The sequence below is a fragment of the Podospora anserina genome, chromosome 2 (assembly GCF_000226545.1).
Source record: "Podospora anserina S mat+ genomic DNA chromosome 2, supercontig 2".
Lineage (NCBI taxonomy): Eukaryota > Fungi > Ascomycota > Sordariomycetes > Sordariales > Podosporaceae > Podospora > Podospora anserina.
The window spans coordinates 3,411,404-3,424,847 of NW_001914858.1; the positions used below are offsets into that span (position 1 = coordinate 3,411,404).

A 13,444-nucleotide genomic window follows, 5' to 3' on the forward strand; every position below is an offset into this window, starting at 1 on the left:
TAGTGGGATCTACGATTGTGGTCATTTATTTCTGGAGTTACTTGGGAACATCATGGACGGCTGGGAAGGCAGGCAGGGGCGTAGCATTGATTGGGAACGAGCTTGTAGACGGACGACTCTCGACAGGGAAGGGTTCTTCTTTTCACTCAACGAACTGGTATTTGACTTTCTGGAGTGGGGGTTAATGGAATTGGCTTTTTTTCCAACAATACGAACCACTGAATCAACCATCCCGTCTCTGGCACCCGTGACTTGCGCCTCCATGCAGTGTTTCCGATACAGAATTTGTGACGCTGGTGTCGTGTGTGGCCCCTGGCTCTGAGCTGTCATAGCTACGAGCAATACCCCCGCGTAACATTGGGGAAGCAACGCGGGCTCCCATCTACGATTGGCGATACCCCACACTCGGGATGAAGAAGAGTCTGGCATTCTGTCGCTCACAGCTGATGGATGATGTCCTCTCACATATGCAGAGTCTCACGTGGACAGTTTACCAGGCACTTTGCAGGCTCCCACACCTTTATATCGCGATTATCGCAAACTTCTTATCAGGGCGGTTTATCTAATTGTGGAGGGCCGGAACGGGTTCTGGCACACGGCTGGGACGGTCTCGCCTCCGAGTCCCCAGGTTCCGGACCGCGCTAACAAATTATACCAGGGGGTGGATTTGAGGAGTGGCGATATCGGCGTCCACTTGGCTCCTCACGATTAACAATGGAGGACTAGGAAGCCCCGGGTACCAAGAGGTCTGGGGTCTTAGAAGGTACTTAAAATTTTGCAGGGGCAATGTAGTCGACTCATACTCCAAAGCCAAATTTGGAATTCCCAGACAAATTTCTGTGACTCTTACCCATCTCTTCCTTTCCACACCTTTGTGCTGTGGCCTCCTTCCTTCAAAAACCATCCCACGCTCTTCTGCAGCTCTCACCTGTAGACCAACCATCAGCTGCTCACCTACGCCTTGCCGGATCGAACGCCCTCTCTCCCATCGCAACAGACACCAGCTTGCGCGCGCCGCGACGGCCAGAGTAAGTATAAAGACCGTTGTCACTGACTGGCTTGTAGTCCGCTCTCAACGTCCGCTCCAAAATCCCAAGAACTAGTTGCCTCCTAGCCTCCCGTCCAAAAACAAGAGAATAGACAGTCAACATGTGCGGCATCTTCGCCTGCCATAGGTCAGTCTCGAACACCTGGTCTTTTCCCTGGCTATCATGAACAATTGCTCGGCATTGGCTCCGTGGTGGTGACTTGTCAACGACTTTCTGTCCTTGGAGGGGTCAATGCCCCACCACACCACCAAGCCGTTGTCCTTATCGCCGTTATCGCTTCACAAATTCTCGAGATCAGCATCAACACCACAGCAAGCATAACGCAGAACGCTAATATGAAGAGCAACCCAGTCACCCAGACGTCGCCAAATTCAAGCCGACTGCTCTGAAGCTTTCCAAGCAGATCAGACACAGAGGCCCGGATTGGTGAGTCAATCCCTTGCGCAACCCCTCCTGGTAGCTCCAAGACATTTTGTGCTAACTGATTTGATAGGAGTAAGAATCTCACCCCTGAGTCGGACAAAGACGGATAAACAAGATAAGGAGAAACAATTGGTTTGGCTAACACATTGTCTTCCCACAGGCGGCAGCGTTATCTCTAACAACACGAGTACGATAAGGAACCCCAACCCCCCTGGACACATAGAAAACCTCCCACTTTTCTCGAATGTCTTTGAAAGAGCGATGCTAACGCGGCGCCACAGTTCTGTGCCATGAACGGCTCAGCATCGTCGGTGTTGGTGGGTCTAGATCTGTATATCTGGTTTCGAGGCCGTCGTCTAACCTCAAAGCAGAGAGCGGAGCTCAGCCACTTACCAATGCCGATGACAGCATTATCCTCGCCGTCAACGGCGAAATCTACAACCACCGTCTTGTTCGCAAGACCTTGAAGACCCCCTACCACTTCAAGACCACCTCGGATTGCGAGGTTGTGATTCCTCTGGTGAGTCACTGCGAGAGGAGAACTGCGGGGGAGAGCACATGAGATTAACCGGTGCAACAGTACCTCGAGTATGGCATTGATGCGCCCAAGCACCTCGATGGCATGTTCTCCTTCGTTCTTTACGACAAGAAGAAGGACCGCACAATCGCCGCCCGCGACCCCATCGGTATCACAACCCTTTACCAGGGCTGGTCCTCCAAGGAGCCCGGCACTGTCTACTTCGCTTCCGAGCTGAAGTCCCTCCACCCCGTCTGCGACAAGATCGAGGCTTTCCCCCCCGGACACATCTTCGACAGCTTGACTGGCGAGAGGACACGGTACTTTGAGCCCACATGGTGGGATGGCGAGAAGATCCCCCAGACCCCTGTCGACCTCAAGAAGCTCCGCGAGACTCTTGAGAGGTCTGTCAGGAAAAGGTTGATGGCTGAGGTTCCTTATGGTGTTCTCCTTTCCGGCGGTCTTGACTCTTCGCTTGTTGCTTCCATTGCCCAGAGGGAAACCCTGCGCCTGAAGAAGCTTGCAGAGGAGGCCAACGGCGCCGCTGAGGAGAAGCCTGAGGATTTGGACAAGGGCGAGGGTCTTGTTGGTCTCGATGACGAGGGCAAGCTCTCTACCATGACCTTCCTTCCCCAGCTCAACTCCTTCTCCATTGGCCTTCCCGGCTCTCCCGACAACGAGGCTGCCCTCAAGGTGGCCAAGTTCCTCGGCACCAAGCACCACGTCATGACCTTCACCATCGAGGATGGTCTTAACGCCTTGTCTGATGTCATCTACCACCTCGAGACCTACGATGTCACCACCATCCGTGCCTCGACTCCCATGTACCTGCTCTCTCGCAAGATCAAGGCCATGGGCATCAAGATGGTCCTCTCTGGTGAGGGTTCCGACGAGATCTTCGGCGGTTACCTCTACTTCCACGGCGCCCCCAACAAGGAGGAGTTCCACACCGAGTGCGTCCGCCGCGTCAAGAACCTTCACTTGGCCGACTGCCTGCGCGCCAACAAGTCCACCTCCGCGTGGGGTCTTGAGGCCCGTGTGCCCTTCCTCGACAAGGAGTTCCTCGAGGTGTCGATGAACATCGACCCTGCGGACAAGATGATCAACAAGGAAAGAATGGAGAAGTACATTCTCCGCAAGGCTTTCGACACCTCGGACGACCCGACCGCCGAGCCCTACCTTCCCGACAACATCCTCTGGCGCCAGAAGGAGCAGTTCTCTGACGGTGTCGGATACGGATGGATCGATGCCCTCAAGGACAATGCCGAGCTCCACGTCACCGACGAGATGATGAAGAACCCCAAGCCTGAGTGGGGCAGCGATATCCCTGACACCAAGGAGGCCTACTGGTACCGCCTGATGTTCGACGAGCACTTCCCCCAGTCGTGCGCGTCGACCGTCATGAGGTGGACACCCACATGGTCCAAGCAGACGGATCCCAGTGGCAGGTGAGTTGAACTTTGGTTCTGAATGGACGCGGTTTGAGAATTGATACTGACGTGGCTTTTACAGAGCTATCTCGATCCATCAGGCCAAGTATGAGGATGCTTAAATGTCTTTCCCATCATTTTTGTATATGAGTCATGGCTTCCGGAGGGTCTGGTATCTAGCAGGGCGTCATGTCAAAAGATAGGGTGAGGGATGCGTTGAAGTACAGCACAGCTAGCCTGTGAGAATGCAAAAGCTCTGAAAAGTTCATTTTGGTGCAGGGTTTTTGATGGTTGAATTGCCTTGGCAAGGCATATCCGTAGATATGCAGGCTGTGAGGTTGGGGGTGATGGGCAGGAGGGAATGCAATGCAGATATCAACCTGATAAAACCTGGGGAAGAAGAGCCAAGCTCTCAAAGCTGGAGCCAAAGTGTCTGCATAGAGGAAACAGCCGCCAATATGCTTAGCGGATTCATCCACGTGGAGGACCTTGACATAAACTACCACTCTATATGAACAAGGGGTTCTGTTAAAGGGAACAAACAAATAACTGCCTTGAAAAACATTAAATATAGGTAATGACCAAAAGATTGCTCAGACATGCCATATTTGCATCTGGTTGTTGAAATAGGTCTCTCAAGTCTCAATATCGTGGATAGACACATACCTGTCGTCTCTCGGGATAGCATACAGATCGGCAGGATGGTCTTTCTTGAGAATCTGGCTTGTAGACAAAGTAACTGCAACCTCAAGTCAAGCAAATATGAAACAAACGACAGTGCAACTGAGGCAATGCCCCCAAGTCACAACGGCCAAGAGGAAGCCATTGACTGATGTGTTTCAAGGGTTAGGGTAATCCCAGGCGATGGCAGCCGTTGCTGCTGGAACTTGGCACTTCCCACCTGGGAGCGATGGCCCAATCACGGTGGAGAAAGAAATTTGGCAGTTCCGATACTTTACCTTCCCAACATTTCCACGCCTTTCGAGTTCCACCGTCCGACCTAGTCTCTACAAGTTTTCTTGTTTACTTTGTTTGCTCGTTATCACCAGTTAAACACACACAATCATCATCAAAATGGCTGCTGTCCCTGCCTACTCCGATATCGCCAAGGCGGCGAACGATGTACGTCTTACTCCCCCCATGGCTGTTGTTGGCGAAGGGGGGTTTGATAGAGCGGCATTTCCAAAGCTTGCCTATGCGCCCTCGCCCACAGCGACACCACCGGCCACAACACTTGCGCATAACCAATTGCTAACTCTCGGGGTCAACCCGCACTCATGTAGCTCCTTTCCAAGGATTTCTACCATCTCTCCTCCGGCAGCCTTGAGGTCAAGGACACCACCCCCAACCGCGTTGCCTTCAAGGTTACCGGCAAGAGCAGCCACGATGCTGCCACCTCCGGCGCTGTACGTACACTCCTTTGAGACACTGCACACGAGGACACTGGCTAACCGCGTCCGCAATAGATCGAGGCCAAGTACTCTGACAAGTCCACCGGTGAATACGCCCCGCCCCCCGCTGTCAATCTGCCAATATATCGGGAACCCCTCGATTGCCATGCGGTGCTCAGCCGTATCAGAGGACCCAGGCTACACAAGGCCCCTGTTTAGTGGACAGTGGTTCTTTCACCAGGCAATACACAGCTGCTAACGTCCTGGCACCGTGCAGGCGTGACCGTCACCCAGACCTGGAACACCGCCAACGCTCTCGAGTCCAAGGTTGAACTTGCCGACACCCTCGCCAAGGGTCTCAAGGCCGAGGGTATCTTCTCCTTCCTCCCCGCCTCCCAGGCCAAGGGTGTCAAGGCCAACCTGCAGTTCAAGCAGTCCAACTTCCACGGCCGCGCTTTCGTCGACCTCCTCAAGGGCCCCACCACCAGCATCGATGCCCTTATCGGCCACGAGGGCTTCCTCGCCGGTGGTTCCGCTGCTTTTGATGTCCAGAAGGCTAAGATCACCAACTACTCCCTGGCCGTCGGTTACCACGCCCCTACCTACAACGCCGCTGTCACCGCCACCGACAACCTGAGCGTTTTCTCCGCCAGCTACTACCACAAGGTCAACAAGCTTGTCGAGGCTGGTTCCAAGGCCACCTGGAACTCCAAGACTGGCAACACCGTTGGTCTTGAGGTTGCCGCCAAGTACCGCATTGACCCCGTTTCCTTCGTCAAGGTTAGTCTCCTGAGGATTTGCTTGTTTGTGTGACAAAACTGACTTTGAAAACAGGCCAAGATCAACGACCGCGGTGTCGCCGCCGTTGCCTACAACGTCCTCCTCCGTGACGGCGTCAAGCTCGGTCTCGGTGCCTCTTTCGACACCCAGAAGCTCGACCAGGCCACCCACAAAGTCGGCACCAGCCTTACCTTTGAGAACTAAGTTTGATATCCCCGGGATTGTTGTAAAGGTCGGGAGTTGGGGACAAGCCATGGCGTTGAATGATTCTCTGTTGTTTTTCTGAAGAATGAGGATACAACATCAATCACCGTGTGTGTGTGTGTGTGTATCGATTAGACGAAAATAAATGGATCACGATGATCAGGGCAAACAAACGTTAGAGTTGGGTCCTTAGCAGGATGAGCATGATTTGTATGAATTCTGCGATCTTTCCAACAGTGCCAATTAATATGATTAGGATATCTCACGTTCGTTTATGTGGCGTGCGTGATGCTGCTTGACATATCTCACGGCAACTAGCCTGGGATTATGCTTCACCGAGGTTTTCAAAGGACTCTTGTTGGCTTTTGTTCTCATTGTTAAGTATCATATGTAATCTCATGTAATGTATATACGACAAAAACAGCAAGTAAATAAATGACTTGGCCATGAATCAGGGGGGTGTTGTTTACATCATTACCAACACCCCCCCCCCCACACACACACCCCCCTTTCTTTCTATCTTACACTCTTGATTCACTCTCTTTTTCGGGCTCTACCTTCCAAGCCCACCTCCAAACCCCCCTATCAGCATCGCGCCCACAACACTAGCAGCCACGCACCCGCTCAAGACAAAAAAAGTCCCAATCATGCTGTCATCCGCGTCCAAGCTCAACCCCCTCCGCTTCATGGCCCTCTTTGCCCGCCGTTCCTCATGCCGCCTGTGCGTCCGCTGATGAGAATGCGGGTCAAAAAACGGGTTCGATCCGGTGTTGGTCCCGTACCCGAACCCCCCAAAGCCGTATTTATAATAGGGATCCTGACCGAAGCCCATCCCGGGGTTGGATTCAGGGCCGGTGGTGTTCTCCCATCCTTGGTGGTCTTTTGCACTGGTGTCTTGTCTGGCATGTGTTTTCCCCTCTGGCGAGCCCTGCTGGGCTGTTGAGCTCTCGTGGGCAGCGCGTCGTTTTGAGGCGTGAGCGCCCCACCCCCCTGACTTGTAGAATGAAGGGGGGGGGCCTTGGAAGGCGGTTTTCCGACGGGAGGATAGACCTGAGGGGGGGCGGCCGCCAGCTGGGTTGCTGGAGTGGTAGGATCCCGACTTTGGGGCGTGGGGGTGGTGCTGGTGGGCGTAGCGGGGGTTTGTGGCGCGGGAGCGGTCGTATCTGGCGCGGTTTGCCGGGTGGGAGAGGATGGTGTAGGCTTCCGAGATGCGCATGAAGCGGTGGGAGGAGGAGGGGTCGGAGGGGTTGTGGTCGGGGTGGTGGAGTTTGGAGAGGTGGAAGTAGCTTCTGAAGGGTACCGTTAACAACCATTGGGAGGGGGGATATGGTACATAAGGGAGGCGGACTTTTTGATCTCGGCTGGGGAGGCGGAGGGGTGGACGTTTAGGGTCTCGTAATGGTCATGGGTTGAGTCGTCTGGGTTGCTGCTGCCGGCAGGGGCGCGATCATGGCGGGAGGAGTGAAAGGGTCGGCATGGTTGGGGGTTGTTGACAAGAACATGGTGAGGAGGGTTGGCGATATGGCGTGGGATCGCGCTGCGCGGAGGATGGTAGTAACGGAATGGCATTCCTCATCCCGATTGTTGAAGGGGCTGTTATGTCGAGGTTTGGTGATGTTGTCGGCCTCGTGTAAGTCGAGACGTTGGGAAAACGCTCCACCTTGAATTGGCACCAGTGACGAAATGGATGCGCGAGAGAACGGAGACTGAGGTCCAATTGTGGCTTGTCACGGCTGTCAAACCTGCAAATTTGTGGCTCTTGCCCAGCAAACGCCGCACTTGCCCCGCGATTGGTACCAAGCTGCACGCCCTGCCAAGAACAACGGAAAAAAAGAAGCGGGGCTTTTCTGACTTGCCATCACTTTGGATCAGGCTTTTGGCTTCCTTCAACTCTCTGAATTATTTCACATAGTTGAAAGCATAAAATCACATATTTGAATCTCACAATGGCGGCTCAAGCGCCGGTAGATGAGATCGCGCAGCTCAGCGGTAAGCTCAACCTCCACCGGGAGACTGTCAAAGCGTGGCAGCAACTGATAGGATGAGGGAGAAAAGTGAGCGATGCGGCTACCACAAAGCCCAAGCCAGGTCTTGATTCGGCTACCGCCACCAATGGCAACCTGAACCGTGACAGCGATGATTCCGACGACGACGCGGAAAATGCTGCCCCGGGCGCTGAGACGGGGGCCGCCAAGAAGAAGAAGAAGAGAAAGCCGAAGAAGAAGAAGAAGAACCCCACGGCCCAGTCCGACCCCCCGCGGGTTCTGATCTCGCAGCTCTTTCCCGACAAGGTGTACCCCAAGGGCGAGGAGGTGGAATATGTGAACGAGAACAGATATCGCACCACCAACGAGGAGAAGCGCCACCTCGACAACCTCAAGAATGACTTTTACAATGACTACCGTCATGCTGCTGAGGCCCACCGCCAGACTCGCCAGTGGGCACAAAAGAACATCAAGCCTGGCTGGTCGCTGACTGACATTGCCAACGGCATTGAAGACAGCGTCCGTGCTCTTGTTGGTCACCAGGGTCTTGAGGAGGGTGATGCTTTGAAGGCAGGTATGGGTTTCCCTACTGGCCTCAGTCTCAACCACTGCGCTGCCCACTACAACCCCAACGCTGGAAACAAGATGGTTCTCCAGCAGGATGATGTCTTGAAGGTCGATATCGGCGTGCACGTCAACGGCAACATTGTCGACAGTGCCTTCACCTTGGCTTTCAACCCCCGTTATGACCCTCTTCTCGAGGCTTGCAAGGCGGCCACCAACGAAGGTCTCAAGCAGGCTGGTATTGATGCCAGACTTGGCGAGATTGGTGGGTACATCCAGGAAGTCATGGAGAGTTACGAGGTTGAGCTGGACGGCAACACGTACCAGGTTAAGCCGATCCGCAACCTCAACGGACACACTATCCTCCCATACAACATTCACGGAGGCAAGAGCGTGCCCATTGTGAAGAGCAACGACCAGACCAAGATGGAGGAGGGTGATGTCTTCGCCATCGAGACCTTCGGTAGCACTGGCAACGGCTACGTGCACGAGGAAGGTGAGATCTCTCACTACGCAAAGAGAATGGATGCGCCCAAGGTGGACCTCCGTCTCAGCTCAGCCAAGTCTTTGTTGAACGTCATCAACAAGAACTTTGGCACCCTGCCATTCTGCAGACGTTACCTGGACCGCCTTGGCCAGGACAAGTACCTGCTTGGCTTGAACAGCCTCGTTGCCAACGGGGTTGTGGAGTCTTATCCTCCTCTGGTGGACAAGAAGGGTTCATACACAGCACAGTTTGAGCATGTGAGTATTTCTTTCCCTTGCGCGAGAGACTGCGGAAACTAACGAGTGACAGACCATCTTGATCCGACCTACCGTAAAGGAGGTCATCAGCCGTGGAGATGATTACTAGAGGAGGTTTGAGCATCGTTTGGTTGGTCTGACAGCATGAAACCTGCCAGGCCAGGCCTGATGCCACAACAAAATATGTGCAAAGTCTGAAATGACCCTGCTAGCAATACCATTCACGGTCTTGAGTTTGATCTCCTAAACAAACAAGTCTTTAGAAATGCCAAGCATTCTCAACACTATGTGAATTATAGACTGGGATTCCACGCAAAACTTTCCTGCCAGGTGTTTCCCAGGCACTTCAGGTCCAATCCCACGTGCCCACCTTCTCCTTGTATCCTAGGTGAGACTGTAAGGTGAGTTGGCAAGCGTGCCCCACTGCTTCCACGCGTGGAAGTGAATATCCACGAAGCGTTCCAACCAAAGACACCGAACGGGCCGGGTCCGGACCGAGGGAGCATTCTCCACCCGGATCCGTTCCGTAGGTCTGCAAACGGCGTCACTTCCGTGCAACATGTGAAAATCGCAACTGGGACTTCTACGGGGTTCGGGATCGTCGCCGTGTTCTAAAGTCCTGACGCCGTGATGAAGTCGGCGGCTGACGATAGGAAAACATCGGAGCCACCGACGCATGCACGAAGGGTTAACAATGACGGCACTGACAGCTATCTGGGGGCCAGCGCCCACCGTCAGAGGCAAAATGACATATCCGTTGTTACCGCTTGCAAACGTGGGGGTAACGCTCGGCATTCCCATTGGGCCGATTGGGTTCGAGAACGGTCGACGGTCCCCGCACCGTTCCGATTCTTTTCATCATCGCTCCCCTCTTCTTGGGTATGACAGGGATGCATCGCCCCCCTCCTCTCCCTCAAAGATTTTGCGCCTGCTTGTGCCTGTCAGTGCCTGTCAGTGCCGAGCAGGGACCGGGACGGGGGAGGCGCTCCTCTTATCGGCCAGTCCCAGAAAGAAAATCTTCAGGTGTTAAAAAAAAGCCCGCAAATTCCGGGGCCCCCCCCCATCTATCTCCTCCCTTCGGCTCCATCTTACCAATAATTTTTCTGCCTCATATCTTTTTTGCCTCTGTCATTTTTTTTTTGCATGTGCCACAGAGCGAACGGGTCTTTGCGCCTTTGAAACAAACCAAAAAACGAAATACAGCACGACGGAGCATTTATTCACTTGATACTTGGCAACGCGAAAGGTCGATTGTCAAATTCGTTGTTTCGCAACCACCTGCAATTGATTTTTCACCCTCCCTCTTTCTGCGCGGCGTTCACCAACCCCCCCCCTTCTCGCACGCGATCGCGAAAATCGGAGATTCGGTACGGTCGGCGATCCTTTAGACGCCCAACCAACAAACGGAAAACCACTCTCTGACTGAGAGCACATCCTCAAGAAAACACCGACAAAATGAAGGTCTTTTCCAACACAGAAACCTTCAACTACTCCTGGGAGGAGGTATCAACCGCCAACTGGCGGAAATACTGCCCATGGAACGACAAGTCCACCCACGTTCTCGCCGTCGACACCATCAGCCGGACCGTCGACCCCGAGACTGGCATCCTGCGCACAGAACGCCTCATCACCTGCAAGCAGAGCATGCCTGAGATCTTGAAGAAGATCCTGGGCGCCGGCATGGAGGATCAACAAGTTTTTGAGACGTCCTATGTCGACCCAAAGCAGAGGACCGTCACCATGGTCTCGGAGAACATCACATGGAACAACCTTCTCAACGTTCAGGAGACGGTTGTCTACAGACCACTCAATGACCATCAGACATCCTTCGAGCAGGCGGCCAAGATCACCGCTCTGTGCGGCGGGTGGCAGAAGATTAAGAACAGCATGGAGGACGCGCTCGTCAAGAGGTTTCGCGACAACGCTGCCAGGGGCAAGGAAGGGTTCGAGGCTGTGCTTGCCATGAGCAGGAGGGTGTTCGCCGAGGAGCAGCAGCGGGAGAAGATGATGCTCATCCAAGCCCAGGCCGTCAACATCCGCATGGCTGCTTAGGAGGCTGCCGTCGACTGCAACGATATTGAAGTTGATGGTGAGCACGACAGCAGCACCGGCGATGACGAAAATAGCAACATCGCCTTCAACGTGGATGACCGCTGTCATCGGGAGAAAACGGAGCAATTGAAAGAGTGTGACGGCGCAACCACCAACAAAGCCCGACGAACAAGAAGCACAACAACAACGGACCATCAACTGGGAACAACGCCTTCAGGACAAAGACGTCATCCCGGGGGTCTCATCACCACCACTAGCATGTTTTGCCCTACACCACGGGGCTGGTTACGGAAAAAGGGTCTTATTTCACACTATCAAAAAGGTGGCCGCGGGATAGAGGGGATTTATTACACTGGGCTGGAGCTTTGGCGTCGGGGCTTCTTTTACTTCTGAGCATTTTCGCAACTGTAACATCATCAAGGGGTTGTTTTTTTCTTTGCTTTTCCCAGCTTTTACCTCTCCTTTTGTCACTCTGTGCGTTTCTTCATTCAAAAGGAGTTCTGGGGAAAAATACCCCGATGTTGATTTTTGATTTTCATGCCTTTCTTTGTATTGTCTACACGGATAGACGTTTTGTTTTAGAGGGCTTGCTTTACAAAAGAGGAGCATTAGACAGTTTATAGAACTGGTTGCGGTGTGCTTTCGCGTTTGAGGAGATAGAGGAGGAAGATGGTGGTGAAGAAGATGAAGAGAAAGAATGGGAAATGAAATGGACACTCTCCGCTGTGCTGGTTTAATTGGTTAGACCCTTGTTTGCCTAGTAGTTTGCCTTCCTAGCTTCTTTTATGATCATGATTCATGGTTTCATGACTGTTGTCTTTTTGTTCGCTGGGTTTCTTGAATACTGGGTGATGCGGTATATCATTGTGACGACTCCAGTTTTGATTTACATCTCCCCTCATACTTGCGCAGTAGCTCCCTCGTCTCCAGGTCTATTTTTTGTTCTCCCCCGTCAGCCATTATCTTTTTCACGAACCCTATCCCGTCGGAGTAGCGTCGGTAGAAATACAACTCCTCCACTGCGTGCAGCAAGTCTTGGGCTTGGGGTTTGCTAATCAGACCGCCGCGGTTGGCGTCTGGTTCGGGGGTGAGAGGGAGAGGGATTTGAGTCCATAGCTGTGTTGCGGTGATTAGTAACTTGTTCTGATGGGGATGGGATGGGGGGGTGAGGGGCATACATCGCCGTTCTCGACTCGGGGGAAATATTCTTTTTTCAGGGCTGCAAACGCTGACTGTGAGAGAGCGGAGCGGTCAGCTCGGGAGACGGGTTGTTTGGCGGGGCAGGAGGCGAGGTCTTCGGGGTCGGAGTCGGAGGAGGAGCCTAGGTTGAGGTTGAAGAGGAGGTCGTCTGCCATTTTGGGATGCGGGCAACTCCGCTGAAGGAGCTGGAGGATAAAATTTGATGAGAGCAACTTGAGGAGGTCTGGTTAATTGTAAATATTTTGAATGTGAGATTGCTGTGAGAACAAAAGTTGAGATTGTGGGCGAGTCAAGTGAGTGAATTGTAAAAGTTGAGAGGTGAGGTTGATGGATGGAGCTTTTCGGCAACGGCGCCGTGGCGGAGTCACCGCTTTGAACCTCCGCTCCGGCGATTCCCCCCGAGAGCTGCTGTCTCCGCACCGGCGAGTTCAACTTCGTCTTCAACGACAACTGTTCGGAAAGCTGGGGCTTTCTAACGTTCATATTGTAACTGTGTTTTTTTTTTCTGGTTTTCGAATGTGGTGTAAACTGACAAAAACTCGGCATTTGCATCCGAGTTTGCAGCTGCTGCATTGCTTGCTCTGAACCCAATCCTCGAGCGACTCCGAAGCACAAACTACACTTCCCGTCGGCACCTTTCACTTACACCTTGAATTATACCACACTTCCCCAAGTGTAGTTGTTTTGTACGCCATTACCGCAATGGACGAGCACCTCGCCCAAATCGTCTCCCTCGCCCAAGCCAAATTCAAGTCAACACCCCCCAACCGTCGGCTGTGTAAGTCCCCTTCCTCCTCCCCATCTCACACACCCCCATCAAACTAACCGTCCCAAAAAGTAATCGGCATCTCCGGCCCTCCCGGCTCCGGTAAACCTCCCCATGCTCTCCAACACCCCCCCCCAAGTAATTAAACCAAAAAAAATAAAAAATAAAATAATATTTAAATAATACAAGACCTCAAACAAGAGATAAGAGAACCCTTACAAACTATTATACGGTATTGGGCGACATTTATCTCTATCTATTCACTCTCATATCGATAAAAAGAAAATAAAAGATACTAAACAATCATGTAGATAAATAAATAATATGTGGGACGATTTG

General features: G+C 52.9%; 6 protein-coding genes across 6 annotated transcripts in view; 5 read left to right on the forward strand and 1 right to left on the reverse strand.

The window, feature by feature from the left end:
• Nucleotides 1-1,149: 1,149 nt before the first annotated feature.
• Nucleotides 1,150-3,541, forward strand: PODANS_2_9770 (uncharacterized protein; the record flags this gene model as incomplete). The annotated part of the gene is made up of 8 exons (XM_001911750.1): nt 1,150-1,175; nt 1,401-1,475; nt 1,543-1,544; nt 1,633-1,659; nt 1,754-1,789; nt 1,844-1,992; nt 2,053-3,437; nt 3,502-3,541. The coding sequence occupies 8 exons, from the start codon at nt 1,150-1,152 to the stop codon at nt 3,539-3,541; spliced, it is 1,740 nt and encodes a 579-aa protein (XP_001911785.1).
• Nucleotides 3,542-4,493: 952 nt separating this feature from the next.
• On the forward strand, nt 4,494-5,794 carry PODANS_2_9780 (uncharacterized protein; the record flags this gene model as incomplete). The annotated part of the gene is made up of 5 exons (XM_001911751.1): nt 4,494-4,541; nt 4,703-4,825; nt 4,886-4,916; nt 5,088-5,590; nt 5,645-5,794. 5 exons carry the CDS (start codon nt 4,494-4,496, stop codon nt 5,792-5,794), a joined length of 855 nt encoding a protein of 284 aa, XP_001911786.1.
• A 553-nt stretch (nt 5,795-6,347) lies between these two features.
• On the reverse strand, nt 6,348-7,363 carry PODANS_2_9790 (uncharacterized protein; the record flags this gene model as incomplete). The annotated part of the gene is made up of 2 exons (XM_001911752.1): nt 6,348-7,083; nt 7,143-7,363. 2 exons carry the CDS (start codon nt 7,361-7,363, stop codon nt 6,348-6,350), a joined length of 957 nt encoding a protein of 318 aa, XP_001911787.1.
• Nucleotides 7,364-7,740: 377 nt separating this feature from the next.
• PODANS_2_9800 (uncharacterized protein) lies at nt 7,741-9,196 on the forward strand (the record flags this gene model as incomplete). The annotated part of the gene is made up of 3 exons (XM_001911753.1): nt 7,741-7,783; nt 7,850-9,087; nt 9,140-9,196. The coding sequence occupies 3 exons, from the start codon at nt 7,741-7,743 to the stop codon at nt 9,194-9,196; spliced, it is 1,338 nt and encodes a 445-aa protein (XP_001911788.1).
• Nucleotides 9,197-10,542: 1,346 nt separating this feature from the next.
• On the forward strand, nt 10,543-11,139 carry PODANS_2_9810 (uncharacterized protein; the record flags this gene model as incomplete). The annotated part of the gene is made up of 1 exon (XM_001911754.1): nt 10,543-11,139. The coding sequence occupies one exon, from the start codon at nt 10,543-10,545 to the stop codon at nt 11,137-11,139; it is 597 nt and encodes a 198-aa protein (XP_001911789.1).
• A 1,902-nt stretch (nt 11,140-13,041) lies between these two features.
• PODANS_2_9820 (uncharacterized protein) overlaps nt 13,042-13,444 on the forward strand; it is a gene marked incomplete at both ends in the record, with an annotated part of 1,500 nt that continues 1,097 nt past the window's right edge. Inside the window, 2 exons of the mRNA XM_001911755.1 lie at nt 13,042-13,117; nt 13,178-13,207. Of these exons, the coding sequence (XP_001911790.1) occupies nt 13,042-13,117; nt 13,178-13,207 (106 nt within the window). The remainder of the gene's footprint in view (nt 13,118-13,177; nt 13,208-13,444) is intronic.